This window comes from Ranitomeya imitator, chromosome 1 (assembly GCF_032444005.1).
Source record: "Ranitomeya imitator isolate aRanImi1 chromosome 1, aRanImi1.pri, whole genome shotgun sequence".
NCBI lineage: Eukaryota > Metazoa > Chordata > Amphibia > Anura > Dendrobatidae > Ranitomeya > Ranitomeya imitator.
In genome coordinates, this window is record NC_091282.1 from 208,824,068 (window position 1) to 208,843,808 (window position 19,741).

General features: G+C 42.3%; 1 protein-coding gene across 3 annotated transcripts in view; it reads left to right on the forward strand.

Moving 5' to 3' along the window:
* The window catches only part of CSNK1G3 (casein kinase 1 gamma 3), a 144,058-nt gene that overhangs the window by 15,731 nt on the left and 108,586 nt on the right, over positions 1-19,741 (forward strand). For all 3 annotated transcript variants that reach the window (XM_069753643.1, XM_069753651.1, XM_069753659.1), the window contains exon 2: positions 14,619-15,023. In XM_069753643.1, the coding sequence (XP_069609744.1) occupies positions 14,846-15,023 (178 nt within the window). In that variant the 5' untranslated portion in view covers positions 14,619-14,845. The remainder of the gene's footprint in view (positions 1-14,618; positions 15,024-19,741) is intronic.

Consider the following 19,741-nt stretch of genomic DNA (forward strand, 5'->3'; position numbering starts at 1 on the left):
AGCACCAAAAATAGGACCTGCATTTTCTGCCAAGAGCTGCGGTTTTTGTCCTGAAAAAAAAGGAGGGAAATCAGGAACGTGTGAACATAGCCTAAAAGTTGTACCAATGACCTAGCCTGGTGGTGGGGAGTGAGTGAGATTGGGCTCTAGGATAAACATGATTTTGTGTATTTGTTCTAAAGTATAATATACTTACGTTCTGATATAAGAAAAAAAAGTGAAAGCTGCAAATACCACTAATGTTTATCAATTTCAATTTCTCCAAAAATAGGATTAAAAATCCAATGTTGGCTATTCATGACACATCCAGACAGTGGACATCTTTCTCCACTTTATCTGGCCCATGATATAGGTGTTCTTCTGTGCAGTGTCGGTGTTTTCTCAACCACGGGCAGCATAAATCAAATGCTGGCTGCCGTATTGCAGCCGTGCAAACGTTGGGTAGAGCGGTCTGAGGGTCTTTCTGCAATTGGGTCTATAACCGTTCACCTGTCTAAGGCCGACATCAGATGTGTATGATAAATCGTGTGGCATTTTGTTTTTATACATCAACTGTTTGACATGTACGTGATCCAATACATATTCCGATTTTCTAGGATAATAATGGCAATGGATCTGTTTAAAATCAAATGCTATGCAGAAAATCTGTAAATTAGATTATCATCTGAGAACTCCGAAGACTAGTGCATGCTATGTATTCACATGTATATTATAATACAGAATGTTTTCCTGTCCACGTGGTCTGTGAGATACACTGGTCAGCGTGCTGTCCGATACGTGTGCTGGCGGACTACATATGTAGAACGCGCTCATCTGAACTGGTGGTTGGAATTATTCTGCATTTCTGTTGAAGGATCAGAACTTGTGACTGTAACGAACCTCTCCTATCCACCACGTTCCCCGTTGCTCTGTTACTGTGCATGTGATTTTAACAGAAAAAAAATAGTGCAACATGGTTAATGGAGGCCCAAACACAAGTGTGAACCTAGCCTGAGTGTGACATGTAATGCTGTGCGTGGTTTGTGGTGCGGCCTCAGTCTCCCAGGCTTGTATCCATAGAGGCTGCCATATTTCCAGGTCCCCTTGGCATTTCTTGCAGTTGGTGCCGGTCTGATGTTCCCTTTATGGCTCTTCCTCCTTGTGACCTTCATTAAGTCATCCTGACCCTCATTATCTTTCCGTTTAGGATTTGTGTGCTGCTGCGGCTCTACATAATTCTCCTTTAACGTTCTCTGTGAGAATCTCTGAAGATCAGCGTTTTTTCTTTTCCTCCTACAAGTCGGGGCATTTTTAGTAACGGTGGGGTGTGAAACACATTGGGAGATGTCATTTACATGGATATGAATAAACACAGGCATTACGGACTATGTGTGGAGAACATTAGTTGCATACTAATACCTAAGTGAGCAGTTTAGTATTTTTTTTTTGTTTCCCTTTTTTTTGGTCTGTGGTTGTGGTGCACAATTGTTAACAAGGGAATTGTATTACCGGCACCTCGCTCCCCCGTGAAAGGAAATGGAGGTGTGAGACTTGTCATGCGTCCTGTATATGATCTTTAGCGTGCACCCGCAAATGCAGCGATACACCAAAACCGTGCAGAGAAAATGAATGTGTTGGGTCAAAAAGGTTAATGTTTAAATGTAAATAATGACAAACGCCTAAAGGAAGCATATCGGGTCCCCCAATGCTTTTAAACTGCCTCCATTACCTTTTAGAGCTATGTAGAGGTGCTTGCCCAGACTCTGCTTGCTTCATTGTTTATGGCACTGTACTCGTGACAGTCCTATAGGGAATGAATGGATCAGAGGCTGAGCATACATCTCTGCGGAATCCAGGTGTCAGGATCACTGGTGGTCCCAGTGGTCAGACCCTTCTCCTATCCATTGGACATGAGAGAACCTGTTAGAGCAGTTGTCTGGTCTTGAGCTCCATGTCTCCACTCTGTGACTGCAGACTTGTGAATCTTCACATCGCGTGCACTGTGCGCTCTGAGGATTCTCCAGGAGCGAGCTGCCATGTGACTGCAGGTATGTGATATGCGTACTCCCAGCTCCATTCTGACACGGACCATCTATTCGGAATGTGTGGGAGTATTATATATAGAATATTTCTGGTCACATGAACTCTAGCTCCCGACAGCAAAGAAGGGTGTAGTTCATTAGATGTGAGGATTCACAAGTCTGCAGTCACATAGTGACTACAGACTCGTAGCTTAAAGGGAATTTGTCACTAGGAGTTCACTACCTTATCTGAGAGCAGCATAATGTAGGAAGAGTCCCCAATTCCAACAATGTAGTGCATAGTTTACTGGTATACAGCTTTCTATATACAGTGTCTATTGACCGCGAGCTGCTTATTACAGGATGGGGGTGCTCTAACAGACATGTGAGCTGTAGGCCTGGCACTGTTAATATTCTGTTGATACAATGAAGATTTTAAGTAAACGGCACATCCTAATAGGTGCCTGAATTCAGTATTTATTTTCTGTTCAGCACTTCTTCAGAAGCAGCAATAGTATGTACGACATACAGCAGTAATGAGCTGTGTAGCTGTGAATCAAGCTCTGTACTGCTGTATAACATGTTTAAGGTTACAGCATCAGTCTATTAGTCACTGCTGAGGGCTCCCCACCCCCTTCCATTCTGCCACTGAGTGAAACAGGAGATGTAACCTGACACCTCAGTAATTGAGCTTTTTTTCAGCATTTGTTCAGGGGGGAGTGGAAGAGGTGGCTAGTAAGTGTAGATAGAATAACTTATTACAGTGTTTTACATTTGGCTGTACTATTGGTTTATGATAATCTTGTTGAAATGCCAGTGGCCATTTAAGAAACACATGAAAAATCATAATAAATCATAATAAATCTGCAATATCTGAGCATGGGCCTTGTAACTACTTTTTTTTTCAGAGCTTTAAACTAGTTGCTTGGAGAGTCTAGTTTTATGATGGAATTAATGGTGCTATATAAATAATGATGATGCTGAGGTATGATCCTGGAAGCCAAGGGCAGGCTGATAGTAAGTCCTTCTCATGGGGCACCGTGCCCGTTCAGTTTAAGAGAATTTCAGCAGCTGCCGCTTCTGTTCTGGTTTCTGTGATCTCCTTGCTGAGCGCTGCCAGATCGCGGGTTTCTTCAGCAGCACATGGACGTGACAGATGCTTTACCGCCATTGCTGATTTATGCGAACAGTGGGAAATGGATTTGTTTCAGCTAAATATTGTGTGTAGAAAGCCTTTATTTCATATGCAAATAGAGTGGAAAGTCCCGAAATGGCTGCGTTCTACTGCCGGAAGCTTTGTGTTGAGCACCATGATCACATGTGCAGCAAAGGTTTCATTACCTGTAAAAATGTATTTAATTTCACATGTAGGAGTGGAATCTTGCCTCTAGTTTTGTCATTATTTGCCTGTAGTTAAATCATTGACCTGCCCGCCATACTAGTGTGGTCTTTTTATATCACTAAACAGGTAGCAATATGCCTTTCAGGGGTCGATAGTGCCCCTTCTTAAGAGGAGTAGAAATCTGTCTACATCCATGGAGAAGTGCTGCATTTCAGTATTATAAACTAAATTATAATTACGGTATAATAAACCCATCTAGGTGAGGACACATTTGTGTGTGGTAGACGTGATGGTACGGATGATTCGGGGATGTTAAATATCTGTGTTGTCAATATGAAATGTAAAGCATTGGGAAAGGGCAACATGGTGAAGATTGGGGGGTTTGCACCCGTAGGTCTGGTCTTTTGGACTGATATCGCAGAACTATTTAAGTCAGAAGAATGGTTTGTTAGGAGCCGTAGCTTGGACATATGGTCGATTATTACTTTTGATATGGAAGTATTAAAACGTACTAGTCCATAGAGCCTGTAGGGGAGTCTGACAATAAGAAGACACACAAGTTACTCTAGAACAATTTTAAACTCAGATTTTTGTGCTACGTGAATGATGTGCAAGATAATAGTCTAACATCACTGTTTTAATTACTGTTTTTAGAAGGAAAAAAAATCATACAACATGGGAAAAATGAATGACTAGATGTAGGCGAGTAATGGGCAACCAACAGAATCCACAGACATGTCATGCACGCTGCTAATTGGGGGTGTTCTAATTAATAGTAGTGCGGAGTTCAGTTAATAAGGTTATTCATTCTGTGTAGACACCGGTGTCCATTATGGGCCTTATTTAATGGAGGGCAACAAATGTTGTACCTTCTGGTTTTAGCCCTTGCTCAGTGAGTAAAATGGCTTGGTTCCACACATTGTACCAAAGGAGAAAGAACTTTGGATCAGAAAGCATATAAAGGATAGAAAACAATTGACTGCTCCGCTGAAAATATTTGTAATGCTTTTAAAATGGTAAGCAAAACCCGAAATACGTGGCAGGAAAAGAAAAGATCAGAAGCATCCAATGATCAGCTCCAGGGAGATCAAATAAGATCTTCAGTTTCTCAGTCCTGCAACTATCCGAGGATGCCTACATGAAGCCAAACTATTGGCAAGAAGCCCTCGTAAAGTACCATTGCTGGAAAAAAACATGTATTGAGCAGTTTGCCAAAGAACACATTGGCCTAAAGAGAAGTGGCGCAACATTCCATGGACAAATGAGGACAAGATTGGTCTCATTGGGTCTAAGGGCCGCAGACCGTTTGTGAGACGACCCATAAATGCTAAATTCAATCCACAGTACACTGTAAAGACTGTAAAACATGGAGGTGCCAGCATAATGGTCTGGGGAGGTTTCTCATACTATGGATTTGGGCCAATTTTATCATACCAGGCACCATGGCCCAGTTTTAATACGTCAAAATACTGGAAGAGCTCATGTTCTTGCTCTTGCAAATGTGTGAAATAAATTGACAGCTGAACCCATCCAGATTAGTCCGGTTTCACATTTGTGTATCTGTGCCCAGCGTTTGATCCGCATGCGTCTTGCGTACCTATCTTTAACATGGTGTATGCAGGGACATGCATTTGCATCAGTTCGCATGCGTCGTTTCGCAGTGTGCGGCAGGGTCTGGCAAACTCAACATGTTGCATTTTTTGAGATGTCAATTATGCGCAGTCATCTGCATGCTTTTTTTTTTTCCCTCATGCGTAAGCTCATGCAGATAAAAAACAAACGCTGCGTAAACATGCGTTTTGGCATGCATTTGCGCATGCAGATGATACGCTGCGCACAGAAACGCTAATGTGTTCCTAGCCTTAATAACTGTTCATTTACAAGTCCTAAATTTCCAAAAGTAGTAACGCAGAAACAGCACAACAGATTAAAAGGATGCCTTAGAAACGTAATCTTATGGAGCATACCAGTTTTCAGCAAAAAAGAGTTTTGATGGTCTTAAAATAAGACAAAAATGGCGTCCTTCTCCCCTGCATGTCTCCTTCCTCTTCTAGCTGTCATCGCATGACCGCTGCAGCTAATTAGCAACCCCCAAACCACAATTTTTTTTTTTATCATCATAGATTCATTTTTACAGAAAGAAAATAACTTGAAGATAAGCCCTGTGTTTTTTTTTTTTTTTTTTTTCTTTTTTTTCTTGTTGCTAATTTTTCTCTGAGCAAAACGCTGGCTAATTGCTTACCTAATGAGGCTTATGCTAATACATGATGAAGCGGTTTCCATGCATTTAGTGCTTACATACCGATGGCATTGCTTGGCATGGTGGTTAGCTTGGCACGGTGACATACTCCGTGGACTGATCATGTCCCTGGAACACATGTCACATGTACCTTGGCTGATATTCGGGTGTGCCCCATACTCTGGCATTCCTGAGACTTTACAGCATTACATATTTATAAGTGTTACAGTTTGTAGATGATCACCACTTTAAGGCTATCCCTCAATGTTATGTCTTTCATTTCACTCTTACCTGGAGTAAGAGTGCATTATGGAAAAAGTCCAGGGAATGTGGTTCATCAAGATACATTGGGTTCTGATTAGTGAGCTGTCTGTCGGTGGAGTAAGGAGAGGTCCAGGCAGCATGCACAACACTGCGTGCATCATTCAGAGTGAATGGTGGCTTATCGTGCATCAATGTCTGCTGTGATCTTGCATGCAGATTAAATCTAGATGAGGCAATGGCAGAACTTACAAATGTATTGTGAAATGTCTGCAACTAAAAAATGGTTTCCATATTTGGGGTTGTTTCTGCAGTACGTGCGTGGCTTTCCATGTGTAAATGTGCCCTAGGGCCCTGGATTGACAAGATATGGTATTTTTTTCAGATGAGAGGATTAAGAATACGTTGAAATTGTAACTTTCAGAACTGAAATACAATAAAAATGCTCATTTTTCCATTACCTTTCATTATTGCCCTGGGCTTTTCTCATGCCGTTCTCTTCTTTTAACCTTTTACTTTAGATCCTAGCTGCTGCCCCCGCCATGCCGTGCTTGGTCTCTTAATGGAGCAAGGAATTCTGTCTCCCCCAAGTGTTCAGTGCCCTGACCTTTCAGAATGTAGAGAAGCGCTGACCTTAGCAGACGTATATTGGGGTCTGTTGCTATAAGAACTAGATTGTATTTGTAGTAACTTGTCTTTTCAGCTTACTTCCTAGATGCAAATATGAAAGGGGTTAACCCAGCAGCCAGGATAGCGAAACAAAAGCCCCGATTCAACAAAGCAATGTTATACAACAAAATTCTATCGCGTTGAAAATCCGCTAAATTTTGTCTCACTCGGGAGTTGTAGAAAAATGTAGCACGTTTGACTATTTTATGGCCGCTTCTCACAGGTCTGCCAAAATGGACGGAGCTGCGGTGGGATGGGGGGCATGTCCCATTTAGTAAGTCTGGTGTTGTGCATTTCATTAAGAGGTGCCCGCCACTTAACGAATCTGGCATATCTTACAAGTGGCGTGCGCCTCGCCAGAAATCTTATGGCAGTCGTGGTCTGTAGTAACCTTTCTGCAGCACAGTGCCCTTGTGCCTGCAGAATGTGGAAGGTAGTCGTGTAGTTGGAGCTCTTTGGTGACTGGCTGTAAGGGCAGCTGACCAGAGCATGGACCATGATTGTCTGCCTATCGGCCTGACGTATGTCATGGTCCGTGCGCCCGGATGTGGCCTTCATGGGTTCTTGGAAAGGTTAAACAATGTAGGTCCAGGTTGAGTTCCAAAAAGCATTTAGCACGATGACTGTGATCAAGAGTCGCTTTTTATTCCCAGTGATCTTTGCGGCCTTTCAAATGGCCGATCAATTTCTTCATTGCTGAAACCTCTCTTTTTGCATAGTGATGCCTGACCTCTCTTCTTATGTAGGGCATTGATGATTCTTCTCTTTTTAAGCTCTTTAGCATTGCAGCACAATGCCATCGTTTATTATCTAAAGGCTAAGTAGTAAAGGAAGTATGTAGTCTTGTCCAACTAGAACTTAATTGTGCCCACCTAATTGATTGTTAACATCACTCCATCACTATTCTCCAAAAATAGGGTTAGACATTTTACATGTGTGGCCGCATATACTGAATATATTGGTTAGTTGTATTTTGGGGTTGTCATCCACACAACTTGATATTTGGGTGATTGTTCAAACCACATCTCCCCATCTATGCCTAGTATTTTCTATTTAGTGTTTGGTCAGTAATGATTGCTTTGTGTGCTACCATAGGGGAGGGCTTAGAGGCGGCTTATGTGCTACAAGCTTCCCTTAGTGGTGGCGTTCAGCAAAATCATACCATACTGACAAAGCTCTCACTGCTGTATGTGTAGGGAACTCGCCTAATCTTGGACTAGGATTGTGAGTGAAATCTTTCCCAACAGGTGTTTGTTTTTTTTTAACCCTCCAATGTCTGTTAATGTATGGTTTTTAGTAGAGACTGCAAACCAATAGATGGCCATTTAGCTAACCACCCAAATTTATTACATTGCACCTTCTTCTGAAATCTGCAACTAATCGTGGGTAACTTATCATAGAATGGTAGAGTTGGAAGGGACCTCCAGGGTCATTGTGTCCAACCCCTGCTCAATGCAGGATTCACTAAACCATCCCAGACAGATGTCTGTCCAGCCTCTGTTTGAAAACTTCCATTGAAGGAGAACTCACCACCTCTCATGGCAGCCTGTTCCACTCATTGATTACTATCACTGTCAAAGTTTTTTTTTTTTTCTAATATCTAATCTGTATCTTCTCCCTTTTTAGTTTAATTCCATTGCTTCTTGTGTTACCACGAGCAAATGAGAATGATGATCCCTCTACACTGTGACATCCTTTCATATTTTTGTAGACACCAGGTTTGGCCGATACGAGTTACAGCCACCGCCTTTCAAGGCTGATATACAGCATTCTTTAATGCTGTATATAAGCCCCCGATTTGACCTGTAAGAGAAGATAAATAACTTTTATTATACTCACCTGGGGGGTGGTCTGGTCCGGCACCTCCCATCTTGCGATGCTGTCGTCCTGCTTGCTTCATGGGCTCCCTGGCATCGCGCTCCTGCACAGGTGAACTGATTTGCCCTGTTGAGGGCAGAGCAAAGTACTGCAGTGCGCTAGCGCTGGGCCTCTTTAACCTTTCCCGGCGCCTGCTCACTGCAGTACTTTGCTCTGCCCTCAACAGGGCACATAAATGAGCCTGCACAGGAATGCGATGCCGGGGAGCCTGTGGATGACGCAGGGACGCGTCATCCACATGAAGCAAGCGGGAGGGCAGCATCACGAGAAGATGGGGGGGCTGTAAATAAGCCCTGAAAGGCAGTGCTGTAACTCGGAACTGCCAGTCCTGGTGACAGGTTCCCTTTAAGTCTCCTCTTAGCTTTCTTTTTTGCAGGCTTCTTGTAGGTCAGTTTGCAGTCCGCTCACCATCCTGTTGTCTCTTCTCTGAACTTGCTCTTCTTTTGCTTTGTTCAATATCACCCTATCAGTGTCTGGAGCACTTAGAGAACTTTGCGCCTTTTTGCTCCGGTTGTTACTTTTTATATTCTTCGACTAGTCCAGACAGACTTGGTGGTTGTCATGTGTAGCCTGGCACTGGTGTCATGTTTTCAGCATTAAAGCATAGTTTTTAACTTGAGGTGACTGCTCAGAATAAGATCTTGGGGCCCATAAGAAAGAACAGTTTTGCTCATTTGACATGTTTCCTGAATTTTTCACCAGTTTTTCCCTTGCATGCTCTCTAATTTTCAGTTGTCTCTAAGCTAGTGGATGGAGTGCTGTGATTTTTCCCATACACTGTACACCCAGAAACATAATGGATTCTTGCTCATGTGTGTCACATGTTCCAAAACAGCAACATGGAGGATATTATACCGTTGTACTGAGCTGTGTAGCTGAGAGCCCATTGGAAGGGGTAAGCTAAAACACCAGGGAGCAGCAGCTCTGGCTTTGATTTTCAACCTGTGCTGTTAGTCCCTCTTGACCTATAGAATTTTTATAGACCTCAGTAAGCAGCTGTAATTTGATCCCTCAGTGAACTGGCAGTCTGATTTGTTTTTGACAGATTTTAGCAGTGTTTAAGGCTACTTTCACACTAGCGTTTTTTTAAATCCGTCACAATGCGTCGTTTTGCAGAAAAAACGCATCCTGCAAAAGTGCTTGCAGGATGCGTTTTTTCCCCATACACTTCTATTGACGACGCATTTGCGACGGATTTGCACACTTCGCATTTGTCTTGCGACGAATGCGTCGTGCTTTGGCGGACCGTCGGGAGAAAAAAACCCTACATGTAACGTTTTTTTCTCCCGACGGACCGCTTTTTCCGACCGCGCATGCGCGGCCGGAACTCCGCCCCCACCTCCCCGCACCTTACAATGGGGCAGCGGATGCGCCGGAAAAATGCATCCGCTGCACCCATTGTGCAATGCAGCAAACGCTAGCGTCGGAATCTCTCCCCGATGCATTGCGACGGGGAGATTCCGACGCTAGTGTGAAAGAAGCCTAAGAGTGATTAGTCCAGTGGGGAGAAGACAAAATGCCTTACAAGTGGATAAAGAAGCATCATTTTCTGATTAGATACATTAGTTTCTTATGTTCACTAGTCCTATTGATATATTTAAAGTTTGTTGAAATGGTAGGCTATTGAGATTTGAGTACTATACTGCTAAATGTATATGATAGTAAGTCATACTCTGTTGCCAGGAAATATTTATTTACCCTAGATTGTAGGTTTTCAGTAGCTGGGATGTTGGCGCCTTCCGTATGTGTGTGTAAGCTGATGGTATTACAATTGATTGGTCTGTGATTAGTATCTTGTACTCACTGCTGCTGTAAAATTCCTTTATTTCCACATTACTTTTCTTTTACAGCACTAGGTTGTTCTAGCGCTCAATCTGATAAATGGTCATAAACAGACAGTCTGGCGGGTATTTTAGTTGGGTTGCCTTCCATGTACAGTTCAATTAATAATGTATTAATTCTGTTTATTTCACTTCGCCTCTGAAACGGATTTCTAGAGGTCTTACATACTCGCATGGCTAAAGTACATAAATCATTTTAATTGCAGGGATCTGAAAATCAGGTTTGGGAAAACGCTCCCAATTACAAGGATATTTAAGTCGAGGTTTGTACAGGCCTGACAATTGTGCTTTAAATTCTCTAGATTATTTCACATGGCACTTAATCCTGCTGAAACATTTCATGATAAAAGGCATCCAAGAAGTATCATTTCTCCTTGTGGAGAGTGACATAAGCATGTCGAGGTGAGGAGACTTAAATCCGCAATGCTCCTCTGGGAAATATGCAAATTGTCTCTTCAGAGAGGAAGAGGACTAGAACTCTAGTGCCACCTATTGGAAGTAGCAATCCTAACAGTCAATGTCGACCCTTTAACGAGCCTTGTCACATGACTTGGGATAATAGCCAAACCAGAATCTCAATTCGCAGACACAAACAGTGTCTCTGAAGAGACAAATCTCATGATAAAAGGCAAAATGTCCTTCTGTATTGTACAATGGACAATAGGTATATCCAGCTCACCCGTGTAGGCTTCAGGAGCAGTTCGGAGCACGGACAATGTGTCTGCCTGCACGTGGCAATGCAGCAAGGAAAGGTGAATCCAGCTTCATGTACTTATTCAGGACTGAGGATGGGTTTAAAATGCACACATGGCTTATAAACAGGTCCTTCTACTTGCGTACATTTAATAAAGAAGACTGTTTGTCAAGCTGGATAGAAACATGTCAATCTTTGTTTGCCCGATGGGGATAAAAAAACAAACCAAAAACTAATCCTAGCAGAAACTTCTGACACTCTTCGACTACGTTCCCACACTGCGTATTTGGTGAGTTTTGGTGAAGCACCACTCTATCATTTTTTTTTTTTTCTTTTGTTATTTTCCTTTTATTAGTGGTGGTACTCCATAACCCTAGTCTCAGATTTGCGTGCTGCCACCCCAGAGCAGCTCTGCCACCTTGTGACAGCATCTTCTGACTGGGAGTCAGAGGGACCGATCATAAGCTTTCAGTGTAGGTCTGAGACCCTCGTTCTGGCTCTCATAGATGTTGAGTTGTGACTTCCGGATAGGCCAGCAAACACTGGAACGATCTGGCAGGTGACTACAGAAAACTGACCGGAGGAGGGAATTTACATTAGTAGCACCACTGCAACGCTGCAATAAAAAAAAATAGCTGGAGTGGTGCTTTAACTAAACTTGGTTTCTTGAGTGAGGTTTTTTTTTTTTTATTATGCTGTTTTTTTGTGTTTGTTATGTTTTAAATAAAGCTGCTTTGTTTTTGATACTTTTTCGGCTTTGGCTTTGACAGCTTTATTGATGCAGTTTTTTGGATTACATGAGCTTTTATTTTTTTTTTTACCTGCACAATTTCCGCATCAAATGCAATGCTTTGGGGAAAATCTGCACATGAAACTTTGTGTACCCGCAAGAGACATTGACACTGCAAATATGAACCTAGCAGCATTAAAGCACATCGGGCATGAGTTTCTATCAATCCCATTCACTTGGCTGGAACTGCAAGACACCGGTCCTTGCACAGCGAAAATATGTGGTGTAAAAAAAAAAAAATAAATAAAATCTCTTACAGGACCGCCAAATGTGATGTAGGCAGGCTGGATCTGAAGCATTTGTTGATCACAAACGTAAAAACTGCTAGAGCCATCATTACCATTAAAATATTTACCGTAGTGAGGTTCCAGCAAGAACAACTTTTTTTTTTTTCATTGAGATGACCCCGGGGGGCTTGAGCCATCAGTCTCGCTGCTGACACTTTACTTTCCAAACATCACTGCAAGGAATATTGTGCAATACCAATTCTATTATTTGGTCGTCAATGTAACGCCAAAAGGTGCTCTTCACAATGATTAGTCACTCTAGGACCTAGTGTCTAGGTGAGCTGAAGAAAGACCCAGTAGGGATCCATCATTGTGATTTTAGTTGTTTTTGACCAACCTGATACAAATTACTGAGTTTGGCAAAAAAAATACCTTCCTTGAAATAGATGCCTAAATTTGGCTGCCTGAGCGTTCAGGATGACCCATTATGCACAAAGCTGAATGCCTGAGCATGTAAGGAAGAGCTGCAGACGGCGTTGTGACAAGACACAGAAAAGGTGAATTTCTACTGATATTTATCAGCTTTGTGTGGTGTTTGGAGTATTTTCTATAGGTTGTATTTATAACATGGAGCTGTATCTCTGAAGACACGAGAGCTGGTCAGCAGACGATGAATAATGGTGTGATTCCAGCAGACCCATCTTGGTACTAGTGATGTAACTTGTGCTGACTCTGTATTTTGGAGGTTTTGTTTTCTTTGTGGTTTGTGTGTTAGAATGTGGTCTAGCAGTACTGAAGTCTTCTACAGAAAGCAATGTGGTCATGTCAGTTCTGCAGCGCTTTCACCTGCCGTCTTATATTACATGACTGGAGGATATTGATAAAGTTCTAACTATTTTTCTTTCCTCTTTCAGTATTAACTTTAACTGCTTAGTAACCAGACAATGACCAGAATGATTTTTTTTTTCATGTTTCACACCAAATAATCCAAAGTTATCATGGTTATGAAGATACTCAATGTGTAGGTTTTCTGTTATATATAATACATATAACATTTATTTTCAGATGTTTTTTTAATTTTTTTATATAATTTTTTTTTTACCCAAGATATCATAAGATCTCTGGGGAACAGTTTTTGTTTTTTTGTAATTTTTTTTTTTCCCCCACTGTAACTGGGGCACCCATAAGAGTCCCAGTTACAGTGGAAAACGGCTACTTTGTGCTCCAGGCTTCCTTAACAGAGCTGATTTGGGTCTTCTATGACCCTGGCGCTTTCCTATACTGCTAGAGACCCAGCGATCATGTGACTGCCAAGTCCACACCGCCGGTTCTTCTGTATGCTACATAGCAGTTACTTCTTCTCCCCAGGGTCTTTGGTAAAAGGGCACCCAACCTGCTTGTGTTGATTTCTCGAACCTCACACCACTGTACCCCTACGTCGTGAGGTTAAGGCCCAGAATCAAACATAATTTTATCTGGTTAAAGGGAACCTGTCAACCTGGTTATGCTGCATTGGCTAAAGTTTTGATGCACCTTCCAGGCATTGATTGGGTAAATGGGGATAAACTGTGACGCAGCAGCTTGGGCGTAAAGAAACCCCACATATCTTGTATACATCTGACTCCTGCCCTCACACCAAACAGATACGTGAGTTTTCAGGCACTGCATCGCTGTAATATAGAAATGGGACAATTTAGTCAATATCTTCAACCTATGACTGCACAGCTTTTATTTTTTTGAGTACTATAACAAGTGAAAGCCACGCTGTGATTGATTGCGACATCAATATCCCGGCTTACATCTCCCCCCCGCCACACTAATTATCGATTCTCTATAACATCCTTAAGCTAAAAAACCTTATGTCCTGATTAACCAGGACGGCTGTTAGTATGCCGGTCTAAATGACAAGTGCGCTGGAATAAGCCCCTGAACAAAATAAATCCTCCAGGAAGAGATTGGAGCACACTTACGGCGTAAATTTATGAATAACTTGTCTGCCGTGTTCTGTTGGTGGAGCTGACCGAATCTGGCATAGAAACGAGAAGTCTTTACATTTTTGCGCAACTGCGGATTATTAAAAAAAAAAGTCTTAAATTTGAAAGCGTCCTGCTAGTGTTCTGTCAAAACTGGATTTAAGACGAAGGTCCTGATTCATCAAAGTAGCTGCACAAATTGTTCGTTTTCAATTTTTTTTTTCTCCCAGTCAACTGGACTCTTGACTCAAACATTGGCTCTCCAGTTGGGCACCCCTCTTGGCACAGTCGTATTCTCTATTCCTGGCATCGAGACTCTCATTGCTGAGCAGTGATGCTTGTAGACTGCTGAGACCTATGTCCGGGAACAATGCAAGAGGTTCGGTGGTGGATCAATGGGAGGAAAAATAGGGGAGTAGTTAAAAATGTATTTCTTTTTTTGGTTTATACGATTTTCAAGTTCTCTAAAAAAACAAACAAAAAAAAAAAAACCCCAACCAAATCTCTAAAAATTGAATGCATAAGGATGGTATTTGAAGATCTGACTCAGGGCTAGCACTGCAGGTTCCTCCATGTTTTCATTTCCCTGTACACTTCTTAATGGCTATGCTGGGTAAACTACTATGTCCCATCATTTAGGACTTGCTTATGTCTTTATATGACTTTATTTGACGTTTGCATTACCAAATCTTTTTCTCTTCCAGGTATCTGACCCCGGCCATTTGGATTGACGAATTGACGCGGAGGACATCCCCAGTGGAAACCATTTGCGAATGGGATGAATCCGCCTTTGCTGAGCCCTCATTATCAGCTGAGAGAATAAGAACATCCAGAGGGGGGCTTCTCTAGTTATGTTTCCATTCTTACAACACCCCATTTAAGTTTGCTTGTCTTAAAAAAAGAATTCAAAGTGGAGTACCGTAAACTTGATATGGATGGCAAAAAGAAAGACAAGGACAAACCTGATGAGAGGATGGCCCGGCCTAGTGGTGGACGGTCGGGTCATGGCACACGTACAGGTTCCTCAAACTCTGGAGTACTGATGGTTGGGCCTAATTTTAGAGTGGGGAAAAAGATTGGATGTGGAAATTTTGGCGAGCTTCGATTAGGTAAGTGCAATTACAATGCCTGGAGGCTCAGACAGACACCTATAAAAACTGTAGTCCATTCTACTAGAAGTTCCAAACTTATGAAGAAGCATCTGTAACTTATTCAGAGAGCGCAGTAAATTAATAATGAAGTTTTCTCATTTGGGCGCATGAACCATCTGTCAGTTGCTCGAGGGAATGGATCTTCCTAGAGAGTTTTGGATCATTTTTATGTCGACTTTTTGCGCCGCTATCGAGTTTGGTCTGCCAGGCCAATATTCTCATAACTGCAGTGTTACATGACTAGACTCACCTTAAAGCCTTCCTGTGTCTGGGTTCTGCTTATTTTAAAGGTAACCTCTCGTGTAAAAAAAACAACAAAAAAAAAACTACTAACCTGCAGATATGGGGTTAATAGTGTTCTAAAGCCATGTGGTCACTGAAAGCCCTGCTGCTGGGAGGTAATAAACTTTATTCCTTCCTCGCGGTACGGCTCCACTTGCCGCCGTGACGGTAACCTCTCCCGGCACTGAATGACTGCTGTAGCTGCCGCACTTCTGACTGAAAGCCTGAGACTGCTGGGAGGAATAATTTCATTTTCTCCCGACATCTGGACTTTCCGTGCAGCAACGGCACGGTTTTAGAACGCTATAACCTGTCGATTTAACCCTCACATCTGTTAGTTAATTGGTCTTTTTTTGACCAGACAGGTTCCCTTTAAGGACTATGGGAACAACTACTTGTGTGCACCGCCAGACTGTTGGGAAAAATAACTATTAGTAATCCACAATTGTTATATTACACAAAGTAACAAGAGTTATGCGAGTCCTTCCCTGAAGGATTTCTGTCTGTTGCTCCATTATGTCTCCCTGATGTCCCTACTCTCTGCTTGTTGGTTGGTGGTCATTCGCCTTGTCCCCATTGTACTGTCAAGCATCGGAGAGGCAAGGGACAAAGTGGGTCAACACAATACCCTCATCTTACAGAAGCTGTGTGGTCTGACAAATCGGTGACCTATATTTTCACCAATCTGAGATCGGCGTGGGTCCGACACTCGAAACCTCCACTGATTTAGCTAAAAAACTTCTGCAGCTGCGTGATGTAAGTGAAGTAGGTGGTGGAAACAGTCAGCATTGAGTAAGCAATGTACAGGGCCGCTGAGTACTGGAACTTCCCATTCAAGTAAACACACTGCAGTAATGTACAGAGCTGCTTTTCTGCTCTCGCCATTGGTTATATCTGGTGAGTATCTAAGCTGACTTCTGCTGATCAGCAAGGGTGAAAGGTGTCGGACCCCCCGACCTCATCTTGATGACCTATCTTTTGGGTTGGTAATCGGTTGTTAATTCATTGGAGACCCCTAGAAGTTTCTCCACAGCATAACCAGATTATTTCTCTGCACTACTTTTCATGTTTCAGGAGTCTCTTAACCTTCTTGTATATGATCTAGCACAGTATTTCCCAAACTCCAGTCCTCAAGGACCCCATGGGTCATGTTTTCAGGATTTCCATACTGCTGCACAGGTGAGACAATTCCTGATGCCTTGATGATACTTCCACTACTTGTGCAATACTAAAGAAATCCTGAAAACATGACCCGTGGGGTCCGTGAGGACTGGAGTTTGGGAAACACTGACATATACGTGTGTGAGCCTGTATATTCTGTGTCTACAGGTCTCATCTGGCATATACATGTTTGATCCTGTGTATTCCAACTCTCTGGGGCTCATCTGGCATATACATGTTTAATCCTGTGTATTCTGACTCTCTGGGGCTCATCTGGCATATACATGTTTGATCCTGTGTATTCTGACTCTCTGGGGCTCATCTGGCATATACATGTTTGATCCTGTGTATTCTGACTCTCTGGGGCTCATCTGGCATATACATGTTTGATCCTGTGTATTCCGACTCTCTGGGGCTCATCTGGCATATACATGTTTAATCCTGTGTATTCTGACTCTCTGGGGCTCATCTGGCATATACATGTTTGATCCTGTGTATTCTGACTCTCTGGGGCTCATCTGGCATATACATGTTTGATCCTGTGTATTCTGACTCTCTGGGGCTCATCTGGCATATACATGTTTGATCCTGTGTATTCTGACTCTCTGGGGCTCATATGGCATATACATGTTTGATCCTGTGTATTCTGACTCTCTGGGGCTCATCTGGCATATACATGTTTGATCCTGTGTATTCTGACTCTCTGGGGCTCATATGGCATATACATGTTTGATCCTGTGTATTCTGACTCTCTGGGGCTCATATGGCATATACATGTTTGATCCTGTGTATTCTGACTCTCTGGGGCTCATCTGGCATATACATGTTTGATCCTGTGTATTCTGACTCTCTGGGGCTCATCTGGCATATACATGTTTGATCCTGTGTATTCCGACTCTCTGGAGCTCATCTGGCATATGCTGTGAGCTGTTGCTGGAGTGATAAAGCTTACGTTATATAGTAATGCATGTTGTACTTCTTACATAAGAACAGGACAGGAGCATCCTGCTCCACAGCCGCCCAGGGCTCAGATTACACTGCAGCTCCTCGCGTCAGTGTATGAGGAGTCGAGGAAGGGGGAGGACAGGACAGAGTGGTCTCGCAGCATGCCCACCCTATCCCTGCACAGATACTGATGTAATATAGGACAGCCATGTTCAATGCTATGATAGTCACAAATGGCATTTAATTTTCTCATCTATAGAGCCTGTTCACAACAATACTTTTGGTTCGACTGTTGTCTGTGGGAAAAAATATAAACGGACTGGTGTGTTGTGTGTGTTTTAAAAAAAAAAAAAAGCGCCATATGCACTGTTTTCTTGTGAATCGGATGTCTCGCCCATTTAGGTCTATGGATACATAAAAAAAACAATCATGCAATACAGAGACGAATATGATATTTGATTTTTAGAGATGTATTGCGATTTTGTGATATGGGAGACTATAAATGGTCTTGCAAATGATTATTAGCCGTTGCTGTAAAAAAACTGATTGTATATGGACTGCACACAGGTGACTAGTAAGAAGAAAAAAAAGAAAGAATCATCCCTCATTTCTGGATGAAACTGAATATATATAAATATGTATATATGTATGTATTGAGAAGGGGTTGTCCGAGTAGTGGACATCCCCATTATGTTGACTGATCCTGCCGAGTCTGCTGTGTATGGGCTCATCCCTACTCGCCACCTCGTGGCATCCTGTTCCACTGCCATCGCTCTCAGCGATCATATGTGCACAGCCCACCTAACTCTGGGCTTTTTCTTTCCCCATTCCCTCTTCAGGTTGGATCTGTAGGGGGCTCCAGTGGGGCTTAGAATATATCCTGCATTTGTAGTGCACATAGCACGATCTGTCATTTAACCCCTTAAGCCCCGAGGGTGGTTTGCACGTTAATGACCGGGCCAATTTTTACAATTCTGACCACTGTCCCTTTATGAGGTTATAACTCTGGAACGCTTCAACGGATCTTGGCGATTCTGACATTGTTTTCTCGTGACATATTGTACTTCATTTTAGTGGTAACATTTATTCGATATAACTTGCGTTTATTTGTGAAAAAAACGGAAATTTGGCGAAAATTTAGAAAATTTCGCAATTTTCCAACTTTAAATTTTTATGCCCTTAAATCACAGAGATATGTCAGCAAAATACTTAATAAGTAACCTTTCCCACATGTCTACTTTACATCAGCACAATTTTGGAACCAAAATTTTTTTTTGTTAGGGAGTTATAAGGGTTAAAAGTTGACCAGCAATTTCTCATTTTTACAACACCATTTTTTTTTTTAGGGACCACATCTCATTTGATGTCATTTTGAGGGGTCTATATGATAGAAAATACCCAAGTGTGACACCATTCTAAAAACTGCACCCCTCAAGGTGCTCAAAACCACATTCAAGAAGTTTATTAACCCTTCAGGGGTTTCACAGGAATTTTTGGAATGTTTAAATAAAAATGAATATTTAACTTTTTTTCACACAAAATTTATTTCAGCTCCAATTTGTTTTATTTTACCAAGGGTAACAGGATAAAATGGATGCCAAACATTGTTGTACAATCTGTACTGAGTACGCTGATACCCCATATGTGGGGGTAAACCACTGTTTGGGCGCATGGCAGAGTTTGGAAGGAAAGGAGCGCCGTTTGACTTTTCAATGCAAAATTGACAGGAATTGAGATGGGACGCCATGTTGCGTTTGGAGAGCCCCTCATGTGCCTAAACATTGAAACCCCCCACAAGTGACACCATTTTGGAAAGTAGACACCCTAAGGAACTTATCTAGATGTGTGGTGACCACTTTGGCCCACCAATTGCTTCACAGAAGTTTATAATGCAGAGCCGTAAAAATAAAAAATCATATTTTTTCACAAAAATGATATTTTCGCCCCCAATTTTTTATTTTCCCAAGAGTAAGAGAAGAAATTGGACCTCAAAAATTGTTGGCCAATTTGTCCTGAGTACGCTGATACCCCATATATGGGTGTAAACCATTGTTTGGGCGTATGGCAGAGCTCGGAAGGGAAGGAGCGCCATTTGACTTTTCAATGCAAAATTGACTGGAATTAAGATGGGACGCCATGTTGGTTTGGAGAGCCCCTGATGTGCCTAAACATTAAAACCCCCCACAAGTGACACCATTTTGCAAACTAGACCCCCTAAGGAACTTATCTAGATGTGTTTTGGGAGCTTTGAACCCCCAAGTGTTTCACTACAGTTTATAACGCAGAGC